The sequence below is a fragment of the Perna viridis genome, chromosome 4 (genome assembly GCF_037379345.1).
Source record: "Perna viridis isolate PV_CMFRI_1.1 ecotype Kerala chromosome 4, ASM3737934v1, whole genome shotgun sequence".
Classification (NCBI taxonomy): Eukaryota; Metazoa; Mollusca; class Bivalvia; order Mytilida; family Mytilidae; genus Perna; species Perna viridis.
In genome coordinates this window covers 48,729,590-48,751,817 of record NC_142448.1, presented here as the reverse complement: position 1 = coordinate 48,751,817, position 22,228 = coordinate 48,729,590, and the positions used below count along the sequence as shown (strand labels likewise).

Here is a 22,228-nt window from a genome sequence, read left to right as displayed (position 1 = left end):
AATTAGTTTATGGTTTTTAAACATATGTTTTCCCAGACTATATATATTTTAAGTCTCCTTGTCAGCAATTGAAAGTCTGAAGAAAGGCTTACTGATCATTGACATCACTTAGCAGAGCACCACAGCCTTTGCCAAAATTCTTAAGTGCAATTGATGGAGACTGTAGAAAATCATTTTCAAGTGTTCCATTACCAAATTAAATATATTAAAAAGAGATATCCAATTTTTGCATATTTTAATGTGTGACAGAGAAATCTAGGGAACCTGGATTTGAATGTTTATCAAATAGAAAAACCCAAGGATATAATGATTAAGGAACTGCCATTTGATTTTTATGGGGGGCTAGGATTAAATTTAAAATAAAAAGGCTGGAATGAAATTTTCAAGAAATAAAAAGGCAGGATCTATTATTCCCCTATTTTTTTTGGTTTCTATTCAATAAACAATTTTTGATGCTTAGTGTCAAAAAAAAGGCAAAACCTAAATAAAAGGGCGGGATAGAAAATTTGACCCAAGCTCTCCCTATAAAAATCAAATAGTTGCTCCCTTACCTGTCTATAAGGTACAGATAAAATATTAGACACAATGACCAAATGAACAACCCAGATTCCATTAAAAAATTGATAGATCAGGTGCATCAGGTAGAACTGAGTTGCCCTTAACTGTCATTTAGGAGATACATAAAAGAGGAAAGAACTAGACTAAGACATGGTGAACAAATCAGGTCTCATGAATCTCCATTTAAAAACAATATATATGTACATTTAGTAGGTTCCATTAATCAAAACTATAATTTTCTGTCTCTTTCTGACATGTTTGAATTGATAATATCAGCTCTGAATAAACAAAGGTATTTAATGCATAATTTAAGGCCGAAGTTCGCATTTTATAACGTGTCTGTGCGTTGTTGTTAAAATATATATTCGATCGATAGTGAAATCTAATATGTCACGTGCTTGAAAATCGCCATTTTGTAACACGACAGACAAACGAAATGTTTCAACAACCAAACAAAAGGCCGTATGACTACGGAAACAGTAAGATTCGTGTAAAATCATGTCAATAACAGGATTCATATCTTTACTTAATATACTTTTGCTCATGGACTTCGTAAGGGTCACGTAGATCGGCAGCGATCACTCACATTGCGACTGTAATTAATGAACGCATCATCGCATGTCCAGAAAGGCAGGGGGGAGGGGGGGGGTAAGATTGATTAATGGAACCCCTACTAAATGTATCATAATTTACAGTAATGTTTCGAAATAAGGTTGGTTTAAAGCTAGGCTTAACTATCAGTACTTTGGAGTTAACCGATTGCAAATGCTATTTTTTATCCTGACCGAATGGCTAATTTTGATCTTCCTGATGTGAAAATTTATGCCTGTTAGCCTGATCGATGGAAGTTTTGTCTGATATTGCTTCTGGTTAGATACATTTTGCCATGATTGAGTTTGAGAGCACAAGATTTGATTCTCATAGGCATAGTTGTAGGTGTCGTAACCCCTTTTGGGATTCAGTGTCCAGAGCTATTTTCTGATTTGGCCGCCCAAATCAGAAAATAGCTCCGGACACTGAATCCCAGAAAGGATGCCTGTCCCACTGGATGACATGTCATAACCATTTACGTTCGTTACTTTGTATGTAATATGGGGTAGGCATTGCCTAAATCAGTGAGCACCGTGAACTTTACCATACATGTACTGTTTGTCTGAGACTCAGAAATATAATATAGTACTTTACAAAGATGGGGGTCAACCCGGATGAAAATTTTTGCTTCTCAAGTATAATTTTTTTATTTTTAGTTAAGCAGAAAGCAAAATCAAAATTTCTGTTTGAAAATCTGACCTGTTAATTAATTAATGGGGGAATTTTTTTTTCAATAAATGAATAACAAATTTTTTTTCCACGAAATTCCAACCCCCTACCCCCTTTCTCCATGCTCTCAAAATGGTCGATAACTTAAAGCACTTCACAATAAAATTCACATTTTTTATCCCTGAAGGGCATCTCTAGCAACATCCATTTCAGTTTTGGCTGGTCAGATCAATCTGCACAGATACCAGAAATATTACAGTTCTCCACAGATGGTGGGAATATTTTACACATATGTGACCCAAATAAAATTCAGACTACAGCTGCAAATTCCAAAAAAGAAAATGATTGCCTTTCCTATCTTAGAAAAGCTATACTTCGATTTCTGTAATATATTCGTAGTTATATTTTTTCCCAAGGTGGGTTAGGTTCTTGACAACAGTAACAGGGAAACAGGGGAGATACACATACTTTTTAAAAACATCATATTCACTTCTTTCCGTAAGTAAAAAAAAGATAAAGACTCGAAAACTATCAGAAAAGATGAATTTATTTTTACTGAAATGTAATCTTAACCTATGTATTTGTATTTGTTTGGTTTAAAGAAGTGATGAATTTTCTCTGTAAGGATAGTCACTTTTTGTTACTTCCGGGACATGACTTTTTCCGTTAGTATATTGGGAAACCTTAAGGGAAATTTATATAGTACATGTAATAACCGTAGAGCTCACACCGCTTTGCAGTGCTCGCTATTATTTTAGTTACTTTATGTTCTTTGTTGTGTATGTCTGGGTCTTTGTTCCCGGATTAAGTTACTTTATGTTCATTGTTGTGTATGTCTGTTTTCCATATCCCTGGTTCACATTCTTTTGTAATGTTTAGGAAATACAGAAAAAATACCCAAAAATATACATACATATATGCATCTTTCTCTACTGTTCAGTTTCCTGGCTGTGTAAGAACCTAATCCACCTCCACAAAAAATATAGCTTTAATTGCATTATTCAACTCAGTTACTCTAAATTAAGAAAGGCATTCATTATCTTCTTGAAATACAGGATCATTTGTGTCTTAATTTGTTTAAGTCATAGCTTACACTGTATGTGTACATGGGGTAAAACATTATCCTCTTCCATGGAGAACTGATATTAAGGGGAAATGAAGCTTCAAGTAAGGCGAAACTCATGGTGTGCACTTTAATTAGCCATACCTTCTCCATATTATTTTTCTAATATTTATTATTCCACCAGTTTTCTGTTTTCAAAAATATGTACCGGTAACTGGAAGTTACAGAAGATAGCTAATAATTGAATATTTCTCCCTTTCCTGTCAATAAAATATTCAGAGTTTAAAATGTCATTTAAAGAATTTGGGTGAAGTTTTGAAAGATTTGATATTGTTCTAAAAAAAGAAGTGTCCAAGTTTGAATTCGGTACCATACTTAGTGTCTATGCTTGTACCAGAAAAGAATGGATACCTTCTTATCCAGAATGAAAAAATAATTCCTATAAACCGATTCTTATGCAATTTTAATTAATATCATCTTTGAATATTTTGATTATAGTATGGTGCACAGATAACAAAAATACCAGACTGATTTTGGGTACAGGATTTTGGGCTACACATTTTAGACCTTTTGTAAACATGAAATCTGATAAAAATCTAATTTCCGGATAAAAAACATTTAAAAAATAGTTTGATTCTAGCTTAGGCATAATGTGATTGTGTAAATGTGTACAAACTTGCAGCTAGAAATATCATAAAAAGAAGCAGGAAATATTATTGGGTATGGGGATATGTTGATACGGGTGCAGGTTACACATTTTAGACCATATCATGCCATTGGCCTTAAAGCCTCAAACATGGGTCAAGATTAACTTTTTGAGGCCAGTAGCCACCTGGGCTACTACACCTATAAAATTAATTAGCCCAGACTTTTTTAGACAAAATTTTGGTACCTAAAGATACTTGTTTGAGGGTATGAACCATTTGTTCATTGCTGAAGACCCTCATGCACATTTCTAGTGGGCGACCGTTAATCTTTTCCCCTGCTAAAAGGAGTCGGATCAGGGTTCTCGGTAAGGCATGTACATGCGCCTGGATGCAAGAAAAACTTGCTGGACGCGCTAAGTTAAAACATTGTGAGTCCACAGGATGCGTCTTCACAATGTCAGCTGCATCCTAACAGTAATTTATTTAAAAATCATTAAAAGTATCCCAAAAATATTTGAAAACTCTGTTTTTTGACAACCTGGATAACCTGAAGTTTACAAAGTTAATTACACATGACGTTCTTCAAACGATTTTTTTTTTACGAAACAAAATTATATATGCCTTCTTTCAATACAAAAAATAGAAAGTCAGAAACAAAACAAAAAAAATAACTAAATTACTGTGACCAAACAAACAAAAAATTGAGAAAGTATTTTACTTAGTGAAATAAAAAGGTAAAATACAGGTAAATTTAAACAATCAAACCCTTTTGAGGACCCCTTAATCCCTCCCTTACCTTAATTGATGTTGTTTTAGTCTACTAATTGAATGTTGGAGAAATGTGAACACACCCATAAATCTGACAAAGGGTGTTAATTGCTGTCTAGCCAGATTAGGGTAAGTTTTATGACAGGTAAATAATCTCCCAGGAGCAATCAGCTGACTAGAGTTTGACAATTAGAAAACAAAACTTGATTGGATATACCACTATTTTGTTAACATGTAATCATTTTCGAAAGATAATTCCAACTCCACAATTAATTTGAAAAATACTGTCATTTTAACAGGTCTCACATTGGTAGAATCACGTGTGTAAACAAATTTTAAAATTATCTGGTTATACAAAATGAGTTACCTCCCTTGCAGTCTTCATATTTCCAGTTATTTTGACAAATAAACTTGATGCACTTTATACTCGGCATCACATGAATAAGATACTGATAAAATTTGAATAAAAATATTTTCTACGACTTTATTGACACCTAACATTGTTTAAATTGTCTTAAATGACTTGCTCATTCGTTTAGCCGAACGGCTTCTCCCCAAACATTGAATCGTTAAATTCCGGTCAGAATTTAATTCTCGGTGCCAATATTTACATTGTAAAAAGTCGGCCATGTTTACAGTGATCGGGTTGCTAGGAGATGCAGTTTATGTTTAAATGGTTTGTCCAAAAACCGAAGAACCCATAATGCATTTCGGCGTTATTTCGGATATCTCAGATTTATTTTACGCGAACAACGTACAATACCGAGAAGTTGATCAAGCAGACGATTGTCACTGGAGTTCGACGGGAACTTACGAACTTCGTTTGTAAACAAATCGTCCCATAGAAACCAACATGGTGACTCGTTGGTACTAACACGTCATGCATATATGCAAACTATCTTCATATTAAATAAAAGAGAGACAACTCTAGCGGTAAGTCCCGACGGTTTAAAAGGTAGAGCTTCAATTCGAAAATGTGTTGTATGTGACGTCGAGTATAGTTCTTCTATTTTTAAACTTGTATCCTAACTCCCCTTCTACTGACATCAGTTGGAAGAAGGAAATATTTGCTCAAAGTATTCTGAAATAGCAGAAATGAACTTCAATGTAAATAAAAGTTTTCTCATTTATTTTTTTTTTTTTTTTGGAATTTAATAAAACTTTAGAATTTTAATTAGGTTTGGAGGAATCCCAACACAAAAAAGGGAACTTACAAACTTCAATCTATTATAGTGCATGCACATGTAGTTCAACTGAAAAAGACTGTATAATGCTAAACTAATATAGTGATTGTCTCATTCATACAATACTACTGTAAAACCCATGCAATTTGCATATAATATGTCCCGAAAATGTCATTTCACACATTGTCCTGCATAAAAACCCCATGGGGATTTTCAAAAGTTGTCATGTATGTTAGTATTATAAATGTAGTTATATGTAGGTACATGGAACTGAATACACTGTATGTATTGAGTTATGTCATGAAGCCAGCAAACAGTTTACTGTGCACAATTAAATATGGATGGCATACATTATTGCAGTGAGATATTGTTTTGTATGATTGTGCATATAAAATAATGAAAGTAGTGTTCTAACTGGGTTTAAACCAGAAAAGGGGTTGGGACTCACCTTTCCAAAAAGTGATGAGTCCCAGGACTCAACATGTGAAAATCCTAGTGAGAACCCTGATTAGATACTGAGGAATAACCATGTATAAATTTCTATTTCAAATATATCAGTGCATAGTAAGGGATTCCGAATATCATATCACATAGAAAATTATCCTCAGTTTCAGTTTAACTTAAAGTAACAGATATTAGCCACATTAGGCATGACCAGCAACTGTTTTACTGTTCTTAGAACATTGAATTAAAGAAGTTAAAACAGGCCTATTGTATAGCTGTACAGAAAAATGATTTATATAATGTTTTTCTTAATGGTGGTTTATCACCGAATTGACATGAAACATCAGATCAACTCTTGAAATACATTTTCACAAATTTGAATGGACCAGCCATATATATACAAATTAAATTTTAAGGACAGCCTGGTCTTAATCTCACTTTTAAGTTTACGTAATATTCTTAAAGTGGTCAGTGATCTCCCCAGGGCCATGTAGCATCACACTGCCTGATGCTATATATTATACTAGGATGCTATTAGAAAAGAACTTCCCATAGGGTCCAATACAAATTTTATGTGATTCTACTTGTATGATTTTTAGATGCAAGGTGCTGAGATTCTGGGTTTACCAGGATGTTGATCTGTAATCCTTAGGGAGGACAATGGTGGTTTTCATATACCGGTATTCTTATTTATTCATTTTTCTGTAACTTTTGTTGTAGATTTTACCTCAGCTGGACAGCAGTCATGGGGATCAGGTACCAACTTAACTCCCCCTCCCAATGGCCAGTCCTCAGGTGATGGTGGATCTGACAGAAAGAAGAAAAGAAAGAGTAGGTGGGCTCAAGAAACAGAAATGGAAAAGACAGTGATCCCTGGGATGCCAACAGTTATACCTACAGGGCTGTCCAAAGAACAAGAGGAACAATATCTATGTAAGTTATGCCATGTCAAGATGTGTTGATCTGTAGTGTTGGTTTTAAAAAGTTTTCAGATTGCCAATTTCACAGCATAGGAAAATGGACCAAATCATGGAGGTATCTCACAAGTTTTGTATTGTTTTTATAGGAAATAATCACGACTGTCCTTGAATATCTTCTGTTTGTATATTTGTAGAAAACAGTCAATAGAGGACTCGACGGTGTTAAATTCTATTGGTTTGCATTGAACTATGTTTTTATCTGTATTTATATTCAGGTATCAGTAACAGTACTGGTATGTGGTATGCTGAAAATTTTGTACAAGAAAAGCATGGTTACTTTTTTTTAGGAAAAAGCATATATTGTACAGTGCATGTGGTCATTATTTCAACAGGTTTCCTAACTGTTTTGTTTTTGTTTGATTAAACATGAACATTAGTACTCAGTAATATAACAGGGTTGTATAATAGGTCTATATAGTATATGTAGTTATTTGCACTAAAAGTTAATAATTTTGAAGTGTTTCTATAAATGTGTACATGTGACTTATAATCATATGTCCTTCATTTTGTATATATATAAGTATGAAATCTACTTTTATCCATGTTTTGGTGGTTTTATTCAGGAAGCCTTGTGTCAACTGAACAGCTGTGTTGGTCTGATGTCAAGACAGGATACTGGTTCATAGTGCATGTACATCTTATGTGTACAAAACTTTTATCTCCACTGGATGACCCAGTGATTATTCTAAAAGTCTTCCTCTTTCTTGTAAATGACCAAAACTATTGGTTTTGTGTTTAGAGGGGAGAGGCAGCTTTCATTAAGGAAAATATTATTCTTTTTAAAGTTACATATGTTTACTGTTGAGTGTTTCAAAAATTTCTGAAAATTGTCATTCTGACAACACTAAGGGTACCAATTTTCAAAGTTTCATGCGAAAAAGGACAAATTAAATCCACTTACAATAATAACAATGCATTGAAAATCATATGTTCTTAACTTATTTCACTGAGCCAATAAGTGAAAAATTGGAACTGGTGTTAAAAAGGATAATTTTATACCGGTGTATGTATGCAAATATGTCCCTAAATCCATCAAAATAAAATTTGAGTTTTTTTTTTTCTTCAACTTGCTATATATGGGAACATGCTTTTAAGTTAAAAAATCTTTTACTCTTTCATGAAAGCTGCTTCATTGTCAGATGAAGGTTTTATTTTATGAATGAAAAAATATAAATATGATATATAAGTACAATGATTTTAGCATGCATTACAGTTTCTTGTAGTCATTAGGTCTTTCCAAGATTTTGGTACCAATGAAATGAGTGTCAGAAAGTAATTTTGGTTCAAATATCCTTGATATTTTGATTTGAAAAATGAAATAATGTGTGGTTCAGATGATGTTAAAAAAAACCTTTCTGATTTTATTCTTGTAAACTTTCAGAAAGTACAAATTTTGAATTGTTTGTCAAGGTCGACAAACATGTAATAGTTCAATCTTTGAGGAACCTGAATATGAGTTATTAAATGACAAAACCTACATTTGACTCCCTTGTAGATTTCCTTTTATTTTATTTGACTGTGTATGTATCTTTTTACAATGTTGATTGTTCTATACTACTTTACAGTGCACCTTCAAATCGAGGAGATTAGTCGTAGACTGAGAACTGGAGATCTTGGCATACCACCCAACCCAGAGGACAGGTTTGATTTACTGAATTATTGATGATTACAGGAGTTACCCCACTGGTAGCCTCAAGCTTGGTGCTGTTCAAAGAACTGCCAGTATAGATAGTTCATGTGCATGTTACTTTGTGGGATTCTGTAAGGGGTCATTGGGTCATGGCATTGTGTTCACTCTGCAATACTGAATATTGTTTTGTTTTTAGTTAAGGTAAACCAGATTGATCATACTATATACTCATTTACATGGAATCAATTATTTTGTCAGACCAAATATGCCTAAGTTAGATTTTAGGCCCAAACAACCCTTCTTCAGACTCCAACTCTAAATTATTTATTCCAACTTAAAAAAATTGATAAAGTGACACTGACAGGCCAGTCCAGTTTCCATTAACAGGCTCTGCCAATGGACTCAATTTTTAGGTTTTTGATCCTTCAGGATCAAAATACCTTGTGTCATGGATTCATGTCGGGGAACTTCCCTACTGGTTCTGATCAATACATAGAATATAGTCCATATTAAATTCCTTTCATATAAATTAAAAATCTCTTTCAAAATCAGTGAAACTGTATTGGATATTTATTCAGGTTAAAAGTATCCTTACAATGCTGCAAATAAAATTAAGATCTTGACTTTAAAAACCGAATGAAAATTTGAGGGATTTCTTTTTGGCCTTGTAAGCTGTTAAGTAATAAATTTTGCTTTAAGGAAAGCGAAATGTGTCAGGAAGCTTTAAATTGGTTAAACGTTATCTATGTTACCACACTTAGCAGTCAAAATCATCATTCTTTTATCAATATTTTACCTAGTGAAATTGGCAGGAAAATTAGAATTGATGAAAAACATAAGTTTTTGTTTTTGTTTTTGTTTTTTTTTAATCTTAAAATGTACATCTAGGAAATTATTATAATTTAATTAAGCTTTTCACTGATCAAAATATGCATGAAAAATACCTTTGTGAGATAAAATCCTTCTGAATTTCTTAAGGAATTTGAAGACACCGTTTCTAGTTTGGAAAACCAATTTTTTGAATGGATTCTGTTCAACACATTAATTTTTTTGATACCTTTTACATTTGATAAAAAATGTAGATTAAAGTTTGACATACTGACCCTATGAACTCTAGGTAATGTATTCAGAAACCAAACACTGTTTTTTTTTCTTGGCCTTAGTCTCCCTTGTTGGATGTAAGCTTTTTTTATAAAAAAAAATATAATTGGAATTCTTGATAGTTGAATGTAGAGTGATCACAAATTTTCAAATAATCATTTCATATCCATGTATAGTGCTTTTAAAGGATTTTTGTTGTAAAAAATGAAGTCAGATGTACATATGTATTACTTGTGTTATCCCACTCTGTGAATGCAGTGGACTCATAAGACTGTTGTTGCCAGGTTTTCTTCTTAGAAGTGATTTTAAAGGAGAAAGGAAACTTGTGTTAGTTTTAATACATGTGTGGGTGTTTTCCTCGTGTCAGTTATTAGATGTATAGGATTATGGTTTTCTTGGTTTTAAACCAATTTTTTTTTTTTTTCTGTTAATTTCCTGCTTAAGTCCCTTTTTAGAAACTGGCAGTTCTATAGGTTACAGGTAATGTATGAAATGTTTTTACTAGTATGACAGTATATTTTGTCTGAGTGGTTGAATCTAATCATACTTTTTCTTTCTCATAATAATTATTTTACCCGCTTTCAGCAAGGAAGCTGCTTTTCAAGTTATTTGGTCCCCATTTATATCAAAGAGACCCTTGATTTCAGAATGCCCAATTGATCATAATCCATATTCTTTTTACCGATAATCTAAATACTTGGTTTTTTCAGAAATGTATGATTTAAGATGTGAAATAATCAAAATTGTTTGCACAGGTTGATAATAATAAATCCAAATTTCAGCACTAATAGTCTTTTAATTTTGCTCATATGAAATTATTTTCAGAGGTACATATTTGGTATATTCATTTACTTGTTAACCATTTGTTTTTGGTGTTTTAAGTTGGTAGTTCATTTCAATGTGAGTATGTAATGACTTTTCCATGTAATTGTTCTTATTCTAAGATTTAAGTACAGTAATTCTTAATATAGGATATAGGTGCTGTAATTTTCAAATTTCATTTATACAGAGGCTTGATATTTAACAGTTTTTTTACTGTACCATTTTATTAGCTGAAGTAAGTTTCTGATCCAAACTTTGTTTAAGTAACATCAAGTTTATTTCTGCTATTTTTATGGTACAGTAAGCAATGTATTTAACCTGAGAGCTGAGTCCACGTTGAATAGAATGACAACTTGAAAAGCTTTTGGTGAAATATAATGAAACCTTGACTATATTGCCACTATTAACATTTTGTGACATATTGTATCTTGTTCAACAACATAGCTGGTTTTTATATTAGTCTATTCCATACTTAGGTTGACAGTGAAATCAATTCTATTAAACTGTAGATCAGGTTTCCAAAGACTAAATGAAATTTATATTTTGTTTTCTTGACAAAAATACAGATCAGGTCTTAAGTTTGAGGATTCAAGAATTTCTTTTCAATTCTGAGATAAACAAAATGATTTTAGTGGTAATTTAGTAGATGGTTTCACACTGAACATGATGATTGATATAACACGTCTTTTAACAGGTCACCATCACCAGAGCCCATATATAACAATGAAGGGAAGAGACTTAATACTAGAGAATACAGGACTCGGAAGAAGTTGGAAGAAGAGCGACATAAACTGGTGCAGGAAGCTATGTCTTCTAACACAGAATATAAACCTCCTGCTGACTACAAGTAAGATTTTGAGGGTGTCTCATTACCTATTGTGTAAGCTAAACAACAAATCACTTCACTCGTCATTTGTTCATGTTATGAACAATGTACACACTAAGTTGTATGAAAAGAAACACTTGTCATATTTAAAAGGTTTTTAAAAATGTGACCCTCCCTTTAATTTTCATGGAAAATTGTCAGCTGTAAATCAAGAATTTAATTTGAATGCCCTAGTCAACAGTTAAAATTTGAAATGCAGACATCATTAGATATACTTAATACTTCGATATTTTATGATACTCTGTTTCTTTTACAGGCCTCCTGTGATTAGAGTCAGTGACAAAGTAATGATACCACAAGATGATCATCCTGAGATTAACTTTGTTGGACTTCTCATTGGACCAAGAGGGAACACACTGAAAAATCTAGAGAAGGATGTAAGCAAGACTTAAGTTAACCTTGTTATTTGTGTTTATTGTAAAATTTTACATGTAATCTTTTCAAATAAACATTTTTTTAAGCTGTGCAGCTACAGGGACTGCTCTTGGTTCCAGAATTCTGTCGCCATAAAATTCACCAGCTGCCATTTTTTGTCGCCAATTTTCAGAAATTAGAGCCCAAAAAATTATACTTTTTTTTTTTTTTTAAATATAACAGTATTAAGTCCACTGTCAGATGAATTATCAAAATAACCTCTCCATTCATGACATACATGTACCCAAGATTCACTGTTGATGCATGTACAAAGCAGGTTTTTAGCTCTAGTATGTCACTTTCATATGCATAAAATAATAAAGTACTACTCCAGAAACAGGTATTTTACTTCTATCAAGGACTTTATTCTCATATAGTCCCTGATTTTAAAACATTTTTGTTCACCTTTGTCTTTAATAGTCTAATTTATCTTACAATATAATTTGATTTTTTTTATATATTTTTAACAAACTTGATTCTTTTTTTCAAGTGATAAAATTTCTAGCAAACTACATTTAGTACCATGGAATATTAATTGTGTCCCTGTTTAATTATCTTGATATCTGAATAGCATTTCTTTAATTAGATTTTGGGAATCCCCATTATATTTATTTACCGATTTTACTGCCAAACAAGTCAAATCGCAAAAGTGTAAACAAATGTCATCCATTTTCTTTTATCAATTCTTTCATTTTGAAGTGTTTAGACACTTCCTGATGGGATAATCATTGTTAATTGGATTTAATTTATTCTGTTATTCTGAATGTATTACATGGTTAAACAGGGCTGTGAAGCTTGTATGCAGCCACATGCACATGGCCTTTATTGTGTTTACCTTTGACCAGAGGATAAGAGTTTTTATTGGCTCAATAATATAGTTACATTTGATTGACACCTCCCATGAGGATATTGTCAGTCACGGGCGCCTGGTCTAGATCTAATTACCTTCAATTGCCTTCAGGCGTAAATTGGTCGTGGTCAATTAACTCTGACCAGGTGTCAACACAATTGTTAACCTTGGTTCCCTTGATTACTCTTTAATTAGAGAGAATATCCATTGCTGATAGACTTCCTGTCAGTTTTAATTTACAAAACATAGGTGCCAAGAAAATCGCCAACTGGCTATTTTTGTCACCAGATAAAATAAAAAATCGCAAATTGTGACATTGGTGAGGTCCAGCACGATCCCTGAGTTATTTTATTGACATGTAAGTACTTTTACAAGGGTTTTTATTTTTTCAAATAAACGTAAATCTTGAAAATGATTGAACAAAACAAAAAATTAAATAAGTGAAAAAAGACTGGCAGACATTAACAAATATTGAATAAACTGGTTTTCTAATTATAGACTGGGGCCAAGATAATCATCAGAGGTAAAGGGTCAGTGAAGGAAGGGAAGATTGGAAGAAAGGATGGACAACCATTACCTGGAGAAGATGAACCATTACATGCTTATGTCACAGCTAATAATCCAGAAAATGTCAACAAAGCTGTGGAAAAGGTATGAGTAAAAAAAAAATTATCTTTCATATTCAATTCTTTAAAGTACTAGATAAAACTGGTCATTGAATAATGTTGAGTATCAGAATTTATATTTGACAGTACCAGATGTATATATAGTTTGTCTTCATGTCTTTCCAGATAAAGGAAATAATAGCACAGGGTATAGAGGTACCAGAAGGACAGAATGATTTACGTAGACAACAACTCCGAGAACTGGCTTTACTGAATGGTACACTCAGAGAAAATGATGGATTGGCGTAAGTTTATTTAATGTTCTATAGTTAACTTATTCGTTGGCTACAAACTTGTTTCTATAATACAGTTATTAGTATATCCTTAATGAAAAAGGCTTAGGGGTATGTATGAATTCCTTTCAGTTTGTTCAACTATTTATCAGTTCCTCAAACAATCCCCTGTTATATGTACCTGTTCAATAGTTTTTTTTATTAAATTTAAATGTAAAATTTTGGTATCCTGTGATGTTATTCATTGTAATTGTATGGAGACAGTCAGGCTGGTGTTTACTAGTTATAATCCCAATTCTAAAGAATGATTTTTTGCAGTATATGTACTTCAAGTTCTTCTTAGTTTCACACTTACTGTTACAATAAATAAGTGTATGACCTCTGAGGACTTGTATCATGGATTGTGCAACTCTAAGAAATAATTTCAACTAACTTGCATGTTTTATGATAGAAAGATTTAGACAAAAATGTTTGTTTGTGCTCATTCTGTCTCTTTGTATTTACAGGAAACTGAAACAGTTACAGCAAGCCTCGACTATTATTACTAACAACATTCTGTGTACAATTTGTGGTGGAGCTGGCCATTTGTCTCAGGACTGTAAATCTAAAAGGTAGACTGGCTATTATGTTGATGATTAGTATTGTAAACTTAGTATTTTTATGCTATGCCTTTCTTTTATTGTGATGAGAAAGAGAGCTAGCACAAACTGTTCCATAAACAACGAATTGCACCTAGGAAAAACAAAAACGAAAGTGGAATTAGTCATAGATAATAGCACTGTGACATCATAACTTTTGTTAATTATTTACAATTGCAACACAGTGAAATTGACAACAAAACTTTTCTGAACCTACAAATTACTTATAAAATTTGGAAGTTACAGTTTAAGAAGTGATCAGTGTGAAGAAAGGCTTAAGTAAAGACTTTTTTGTTTCACTTTAGGGAATATACTTTCATGAAATTGACAAAATATTTTTAAAAAGAGGAATTTGAACTTCTCAAAATTAATTGAATATTTCCATTAGGTTGCAATTAATAATAAAAGAAATTTTCCCTAAATCGCTCAGTATAGCTTAGTACTTATAACATGATATACAACACACAAAAAATAAAGAAAATAATCTTCACAGAGTAATCAGATACATGTACATGTATATGTACAAAGACAACAAATCATGTAAAAACAAAAACTATCACGTACCAATGTATTACTGGGTTATACTCGATCTCAGATGAACCTCTGATAACTCAAACATTTCTGCCTGGTCCCTTTGACTCAACAAGCTTTGACTGTAATTACCATGTTTTGTTTGGGATTATTTGAATTGGGGAAGTGTGGAGCAATGGGTGTTAATGACATCATAGTACCTTGCCAGGTTATACAAAGTATAGAAAATCAACCAATCAGAAAACTTGTTATAAATCAGATAAAATTGTACTTTGGTATATTTTCAGACCTGGCGATACATTGAAGAATTTCACCCCTCAGACACATCAGACTGCCATGGCAGATAGGGCTAAGATGGATAGTGAGGTGGGTCACTGTTTTAAAATGGTTTTCTTAGTTCTTCTGTCTTAAGACTCGAAGTTCTTCAGTTCTATATAGCTAAAGATACTGTGAATTTAGATATTACTGTATAAATATGACTATCTTAAAATCGCAATCCTACAAATTTGTAATACAGAATTTCTAACATCACTGATATCAAAACGTTTTGAAATACAAAAATTTAAATCACATTTTTGACTTCAATGAAAAAGTTGCAATTATAAATACATTTTGTACACACAATCATTTTTGAATTTCTGATTTTACAAATGAGTGGTGCTTAATACTTTATGAAATAGTACAAGAGCAGGTAGTACTCAACATTCTAAATATTAAATATACATTTACATGTAACACGAAGTTAAGTACTGTGTTGAATCTGTGTTTTTTTTTGTTTTTTTTTTAATTTTTGTTTTGTTTTATGTTACAGTATATGTCTTTGATGGCAGAGTTAGGAGAAGGACCACCAGCCGCCCCTAAACCTGGTCCCAGTCTCTTACCAAACCCACCTAGTACACAGCCAAGTCAATCTCAGCCATTCCGTATGCCAATAACACAGCCTCCACCAAATCCTATGGTAAGTTTTCTATTCACTAAGATTATTCTCTAATTTCTATTATCATTATTAGATTTAGTAAGTGTTTATTTAGATTCCACCAATTTGGTTTTTTAGGGGGAGAGGGTTTTAAACAAGAATATGTATTCAGTAGCAAAAACAAAAAAAAATGTTTCAAAAATTAGTTGTTTTATGTGTAATTAATAAATGCACTAGTAGTCATGATCTTTTGAAATTAAATACTTTTAGGAAACCAACTTTGGTAGAAATTTTATTAAAGTTCAATAATGCCATATAAAAAAAACTTAAAAAAAAAATTGATGCAGGAATTTTTTTTTTTTGATCAGAAGCAAGTTATTTTTTGTTTTTGTTTTTTTTTTCAAGAAATTTCATCGAATTGAACAATTCTGTAAATGTACAGGATGTTGAAAAGTTAAATAAAATACTCCATTTCATTAAAACTTTACTGGAATATGAGATGTGGCAAGAAATAACAGCCATTTCTCCGTCAGCACTAACTTTTTTAATGATCAATGTTAATTAACAGCCTCATTTGCATTGTGCTTTTTACCTTCCTGTCAAGTGTGCAGACCGATTCCATTAACTAATTAAAAGTTGATTTTGGACTGGTTATGAAAATTTCCAGAACAGATACAAAATTTCTGGATTTTACCCTAATAAAAATCGCAGATGCAGAAGGGTTTTTTAGGAATGCGGCAGGGCCTGAGAACCTAGCATATTTTTTTTAGCCTAAATACTCTGTGTATCTTTAGTTACATGTATATCTGAGATGTTTGAGTGCTCTTGTTTTAAAATTTTACTCTCGATAAATGAAACTTATTATTTTAGTCCCACAATCCTCCATGGCAGCCACATCAACAGAGAAATATTCCCCCACCTCAGGTGGTGAATATAACAAACCTTGGTGGTCAGAATCGCCCACCCACCAGCTATGGTGTACAGCCTGTACCTCCTCCATCTACTGGTCCCGGACCTGTACCACAGCCTACGTCGATGGTACCAGCTCCTGTACCTCCTCCAAGTACAATGGCATCACAAGCACCATTGCTGAGACAATGGCAACAACCTTCATCTTCAGCTCCACAGAGTAAGTCTTTTTCTTAAAATCAAGCCTATATACAAGCAATAATTTTACTGAGTTAAGAAGCCCAAAAACCATTTTGAACTACAAAGTTTGAAAAAGCATTTCTTCTTTTGTGCTAAATGTTTTGATACAATTTAAATTAGATTTACTTCCCTTTGATCACTGTAAGAGAGTCAGCCGACCTAGATAGTTTTTGTTTTAAAGGGAGTATTTATTGAGTACATAATTTTAAGGTCAAATATTTTGTTCAGGAATTTACTTACAATGTATTTTAAATGACTACTGTTGGTCTTTGTACTAATGTTTATGATAATGTTACTGAATAATATTTTGTACATGGGTATGATATTTTTGTAGGTGTACCACCACCCCCCTCATTGATGTCAGCACCACCCCCTCCCCCTCCAAGCAGTCATCCCTCTCAGCCATGGATGCAACAAGGACCTGGTCCAGGTTAGTATTTTTTGATTTTTAAAGGTTGTTTTCAACCTCCAATGCAAAATCAGTTGGCTCCTCCTCCACCACCACCTACTTCAGGATACAAAACTGTTTTAGAGTTGTGCCAATTAAAACAAGGGTAGTATGAAATATCTCAAAAACATTTTGCTTTTTACTTCACAATATGTAGGAAAACAGAATAATTTCAGAAAAATACAATAAATGGCTGCCCCTGGGCATATAATTTAAAAGTCTACTTTATTTTGGGTGTTATAAATGCTGATGAAACCAAGATACTAGTTCCAGAAACACAATAGAAAAGAAAATGTTGTTTTTTCCATGAACTCAAACTTCATAACAAAAGAATATGTATACCTCTAGAAGCTTTTATGAGTTTATATGTTTTAACAGACAGTGATACACCAGATTAAAATCTTATTATTTGTATTGTGATCTCTATGATTGTCTTTCATAAAAAAGCTAAACTAAAAGTTGAAATTGTATCCATGTATTAAAAATCAACAATTACTGTGGTTCATATAATTTTTATCCTTTGTTTTCAGTACAAGGAGTACCACCTCCACCACCTGTGACGTCAACTACAGGACAGTTACCATGGCAGCCAGCTCCACCTCCACCCCCCTCAAGTATGTCACCTTGGCAACATGGACCACATCATGGACATCAACCTCCAATGCAAAATCAGTTGGCTCCTCCTCCACCACCACCTACTTCAGGATACAATCCAATGGCTCCACCTCCACCACCACCTGGAGGTTATGGTAATATGGGTGGAGTCAACCCATTACTTGCTCAGCCCCCTCCTCCACCTCCTAACTGAGGACAAGATAAAATATTTCTTTTTTTGTAATTTTAAGTGCATAAAACTGATACTTATAAAGAATATCAATTTGTATGTGTTCCTATAGGAGAAAGACCTTATTTGGAGGTATTGTGTAATATCTGTTACATGATATATCTTAAGTATGTGATATGCTTATTGTAACTTGAGGACATACAATGAATGGAATCATAAGACATTGTGAAGGTTAATAAGAAAATGTAGAAGATTTGTTGCTATACATTGTACTTGTGTCACTTCATGATAAAAATCATCATTTTTGCAAGTTGTCTTCATTTTATTGCCTTAAGTATGTTTCAATTTTTAAGGAGAAGGATCTTCAAACAAATCTAGATATTTTAACAGTAAAAAAATTGTTACATATCAGCTGTAAGTGAAAGAATAATACATGTCAAAGTCATTAGATACACCCCTGAATTGTGTTACCCACAATAGCAGAAAATGGCAGAAAAGATGTTTGAAATAGTTTTTTTTTCTCAGTATATGTAATGAATATTATAATGCTATCATTCTGATAGTTGATTTTGTAACGATGCCAAATGAACAAGTGTACTTAATCAGTTTGTGGGTAGTTCAGCAGTATGAACCATTTAATCTTCGTTGTTACATATATTGGAAAATGCAATTTCTGATGATGATAATAGATCACCATAACAGTGAATCAATTTGAGACCCAGCTAAAATGAGTAAAAAAAAATCAATTCATTATTTCATTATTATGGTGCAATCTAAAACCCCACATCCCATGTTCTGAGGTATACCGAGATGGTGGATTGCTTTGGCAGTGAACAGTTATAAAAATGTTTCAGTGCAAGAATTCTGTCTAGTAGTAAATACAGTATATAAACGGATCATTTAAGAGGATTGTTAACCATGCTTGACTCTTGGTCAAAGGGAAATTAAGGGAACCTGGATTCAAACACAACAAAGAACATCAAATAACTAAAAATAGCATTTATGAAAAAGTAAGGTAGATGAGGAAAGAACTTGGAGCATAGACCAGGTGCACTGGTAGGGTAAGCATCCACTGCTTTTCTAGAAACACTGGCTAAGTTGTGATCTTTAATATGACTACATTGATTCAAAACCCCTTACTTCCAATATTAATTTGGCCAAAGCAAAAAAAAAATGATAAATGCAATTTTTACCAGAACTGAAAAGCCAAGAAAACATTCTAACCAGAAGTGATAGATTCCCAACCAACTCCTTACCAAGACTCATTTTAGGAGCAATTTCAAGGGTGTGTGATATGTTGAAATTCTGGTTCTAACAGATAGATAATTTTAGTAATTATCAGAATATTTCTTCAAATCCTTGATGTGGCACTATTTCATTTTGAACTTGCATTTAAAATCGTGTAAAATTCAGTGATATAAAGAGTAATCGAGGGAAAAAAGACTTGAGCAGTATTTAAAAGAATATTATTCAAGAATAAAATAGACACATTCCACAAGAACTGTATGACCAAAAGAAGCAAAAGTAAATGAGCAACCCGTTCTCCACTAAAACGGAGCTTGGACCTTGTAAACCGGTAGGGAAACGTCCGCCGATTTGCTCATAAAATGTCCGAAATAAATGAAAGAGGAAAGGAATATTGCCAGGGTGAACAAATCGGTTCTCCTACTGCAGGTGGATACACCGTAACGATCGAGGTGACTTATCTTGTAGCAACAGAAGCCTATGTTCAGCACAGTACAAAAAGTCCTCGTACTTTCGGTAAAATCTGGCATAATGTTTGAGTTGTGATATGAAAATTCCATGCGTAAGATGCTTAAGGGAAGTTGACAATACGGAATGACTAGGTTTCGCGTTTGTCGTATAGTGTGGTCATGAGTTCTCCCTTTCCATCGATTGATCTCGATGAACAGGGTCAAGTCACGAAGCTGACTCATAATGTCTGTAGTTGCCACTAACCCAAGTTATTCGGGGGTAAATGCCCCGAAACTAGGATTATTCAGACAACACGTATAAAATATCATGTACTTGCTTTAAACTTATGTGTGTCACATTACCATATCGCAACTTGAAAGAATTATTGTAAGTTTTGTCCGTCCAACTGTCCTTTACATTTTTTTCGCAGTTTCTAACTTTCTCTGCACTTGTTCCATTACTTCACCTTTGGTACGTAAGGTTAGTTTAACTATCGTGGGATTCGTCATTGCACTAGGATTATCAATGAACGTGGGCATGGAGTTGGTCTCACCTCACAGATTTCGTTTTTTTTTTCAGAAACCTGTGTTCGTGTTTTCTTTAATGAAACTCATGCATCTGTACTGTATGTTCTCACTGGATTCTCGTATACTGAACTGGACATATTTCAATAATTTTATTCAAACATCAATTGACCTTACTACTTAGTGTCGGTGACAATATAAACACTTTATTGCAGGAAGTTGATTGATAACTCGGTTATATAGTTTTTTACAAAATTATTATAATAACCTATAAAATATGTAGTTTCGGTATATTTTAAAATACCTAAAAATAGAATGGGTGACAACCTTACTTCGCTCGTTGCAATTCCAAGGATTCACAAACCAGGAAGTTTACAATGCTGTTGAATATTTAATGATTGTGAACGTCAATAATTAAATAATTTCTTTGATGCAGTTGATCTAGGTATGTATGTACAATTGGAGCTATATATACATGCAGTCAGTAACATATTACAGGATATTAAATAGAAAGCAAGCGGATTCTCAAACCTAAATCCAACACTCTTTTGTAAGATTTTTCTGAACATATTGAAGATTTATATTTTTGTTCCTCGTGTTGGAGCAAAAACAATAAATTCCTATAGGCTTTTACACAACCGCAACAAAAAAAAAATGAAATAAAATAAGATAATAATAAACAAAAAATATTCGATTAATATAAAGAAGTCCGTCAAAGTAATTTAGTAATGGACCATTTTAAACTGAACCACAATGTTCCATACCACATTAGAAAGATTGGGACTCAGTTTAGACGAAAACCACAATTCTTCTACTATAACAATTGTGTTTTTACTCAAGTGTGCCATTTGTTTTTATATCTATAGCAATTTCGATTCATCCCAATATAGTCTTGCATTTTGCATTATGATACAATATAAATAGGATAAAATTGGAAAAAATAATAATGAAGTTGATATTGTTATCGCCTAAATTGAGCAACAGGCCAAGGCGCCACAACAGCTGAGAATTTTCTTAACTTCCACGGTAACTCCCGTAAAATATCAAAATAAATATTCTGACCCCACAAAATTTGCCAGGTCCTCCTCAGATTCAAATGGTCGTCCCCTTAGTGCTTTGATGAATATGTTCCAACTGTCCTGACGAGGGCGCACACATCTTCCGCTGTTAGTAACAGTAGGGTTTGCGGCTAGTGAAACGGGAACGGTCATTTTGGCGGATATTTACCGTTTATATATTTACAAATCACATGATAGACAGTGCGTGCTACGTCAATGGTTGTAGCGTTGTGTATTGTAGTCTTGTTCATTATCTATGTGTCACAGGACGGCCTACCTGCGTTGTAATAGGTAGTGAGATTTCAAAAATAGCCAGTTAACTGACTTGGTTCAAGCAGAATCGGTTCGTTGCTGACTTGTCACCGTGCGGTCTAGGGACTTCGATCCTCGCTGGCGGAAGTACAATTTTGTGAGTGAAATCATGCCCTCCCATTACATATGAATATTGTATTAACATGATGCAGCTGTATCCTGTTAGATGAAGGAGTTGAATGGCATTGTTTAAGAATATTCATACCTTTTACAGTTTTACATTGACTAGGATGCATTTTTCTTCATAACTTTATAAGGTGTGAACTATAAAAATTTTGTTAAAGCAGGGACTTACTCCGCATTGCCGACTACTGTTTTGTTTTTTATTACATATACTTATGTTGTTCATTTAGGATACCAGTTTTCCTTCCTCAGATTAACTTTCTGTCAGAATGAACCAGGCTCTCAATGCTTCTAAGGACAATGGTTAATTATGTTTACCAGTTTGTCTTGTGTTAGTTGGCTTAATGTTTGAGTTGTCGACTGCATTTGACTGGCATGGATGACCTTCGTTTATACCACATGTAAAGGTTGCTGGGCAGGTTTGCAAGATACTACATTTCCAGTACATTTCTTCAATCGGATACGATGATCTCCATGAACTTTCTCTGCCGCACTCGGCCTTGACTTGCTGAAGCGCTTGAAGATGAAAGTAGTCATACTTGGTT

At 33.2% G+C, this 22,228-nt stretch overlaps 1 protein-coding gene across 2 annotated transcripts; it reads left to right on the top strand.

The window, feature by feature from the left end:
• Positions 1-940: 940 nt before the first annotated feature.
• On the top strand, positions 941-18,281 carry LOC148620362 (splicing factor 1-like). Of its 2 annotated transcripts, XM_088581191.1 has the most exons (13): positions 941-1,037; positions 6,645-6,857; positions 8,470-8,545; positions 11,152-11,304; positions 11,600-11,720; positions 13,106-13,258; positions 13,399-13,517; positions 14,012-14,116; positions 14,962-15,040; positions 15,486-15,632; positions 16,461-16,719; positions 17,074-17,169; positions 17,718-18,281. In XM_088581191.1, exons 1-13 carry the CDS (start codon positions 995-997, stop codon positions 17,993-17,995), a joined length of 1,842 nt encoding a protein of 613 aa, XP_088437317.1. In that variant the 5' UTR covers positions 941-994; the 3' UTR covers positions 17,996-18,281. The 2 variants fall into 2 exon arrangements, with proteins under 2 accessions (XP_088437317.1, XP_088437316.1); XM_088581190.1 differs by lacking the exons at positions 941-1,037; positions 8,470-8,545 and having other exon boundaries at positions 6,720-6,857.
• Positions 18,282-22,228: the final 3,947 nt, after the last annotated feature.

What these genes read in the sequence shown, in the direction of transcription:
- LOC148620362 (XM_088581191.1), top strand. Translation starts at nt 995, where the DNA reads ATGTTTCAACAACCAAACAAAAGGCCGTATGACTACGGAAACA. An exon ending in AAACCTCCTGCTGACTACAA is followed by an intron (nt 11,305 to 11,599) that starts GTAAGATTTTGA and finishes TTTCTTTTACAG; the next exon opens with GCCTCCTGTGATTAGAGTCA. An exon ending in GGGCTAAGATGGATAGTGAG is followed by an intron (nt 15,041 to 15,485) that starts GTGGGTCACTGT and finishes TTTATGTTACAG; the next exon opens with TATATGTCTTTGATGGCAGA.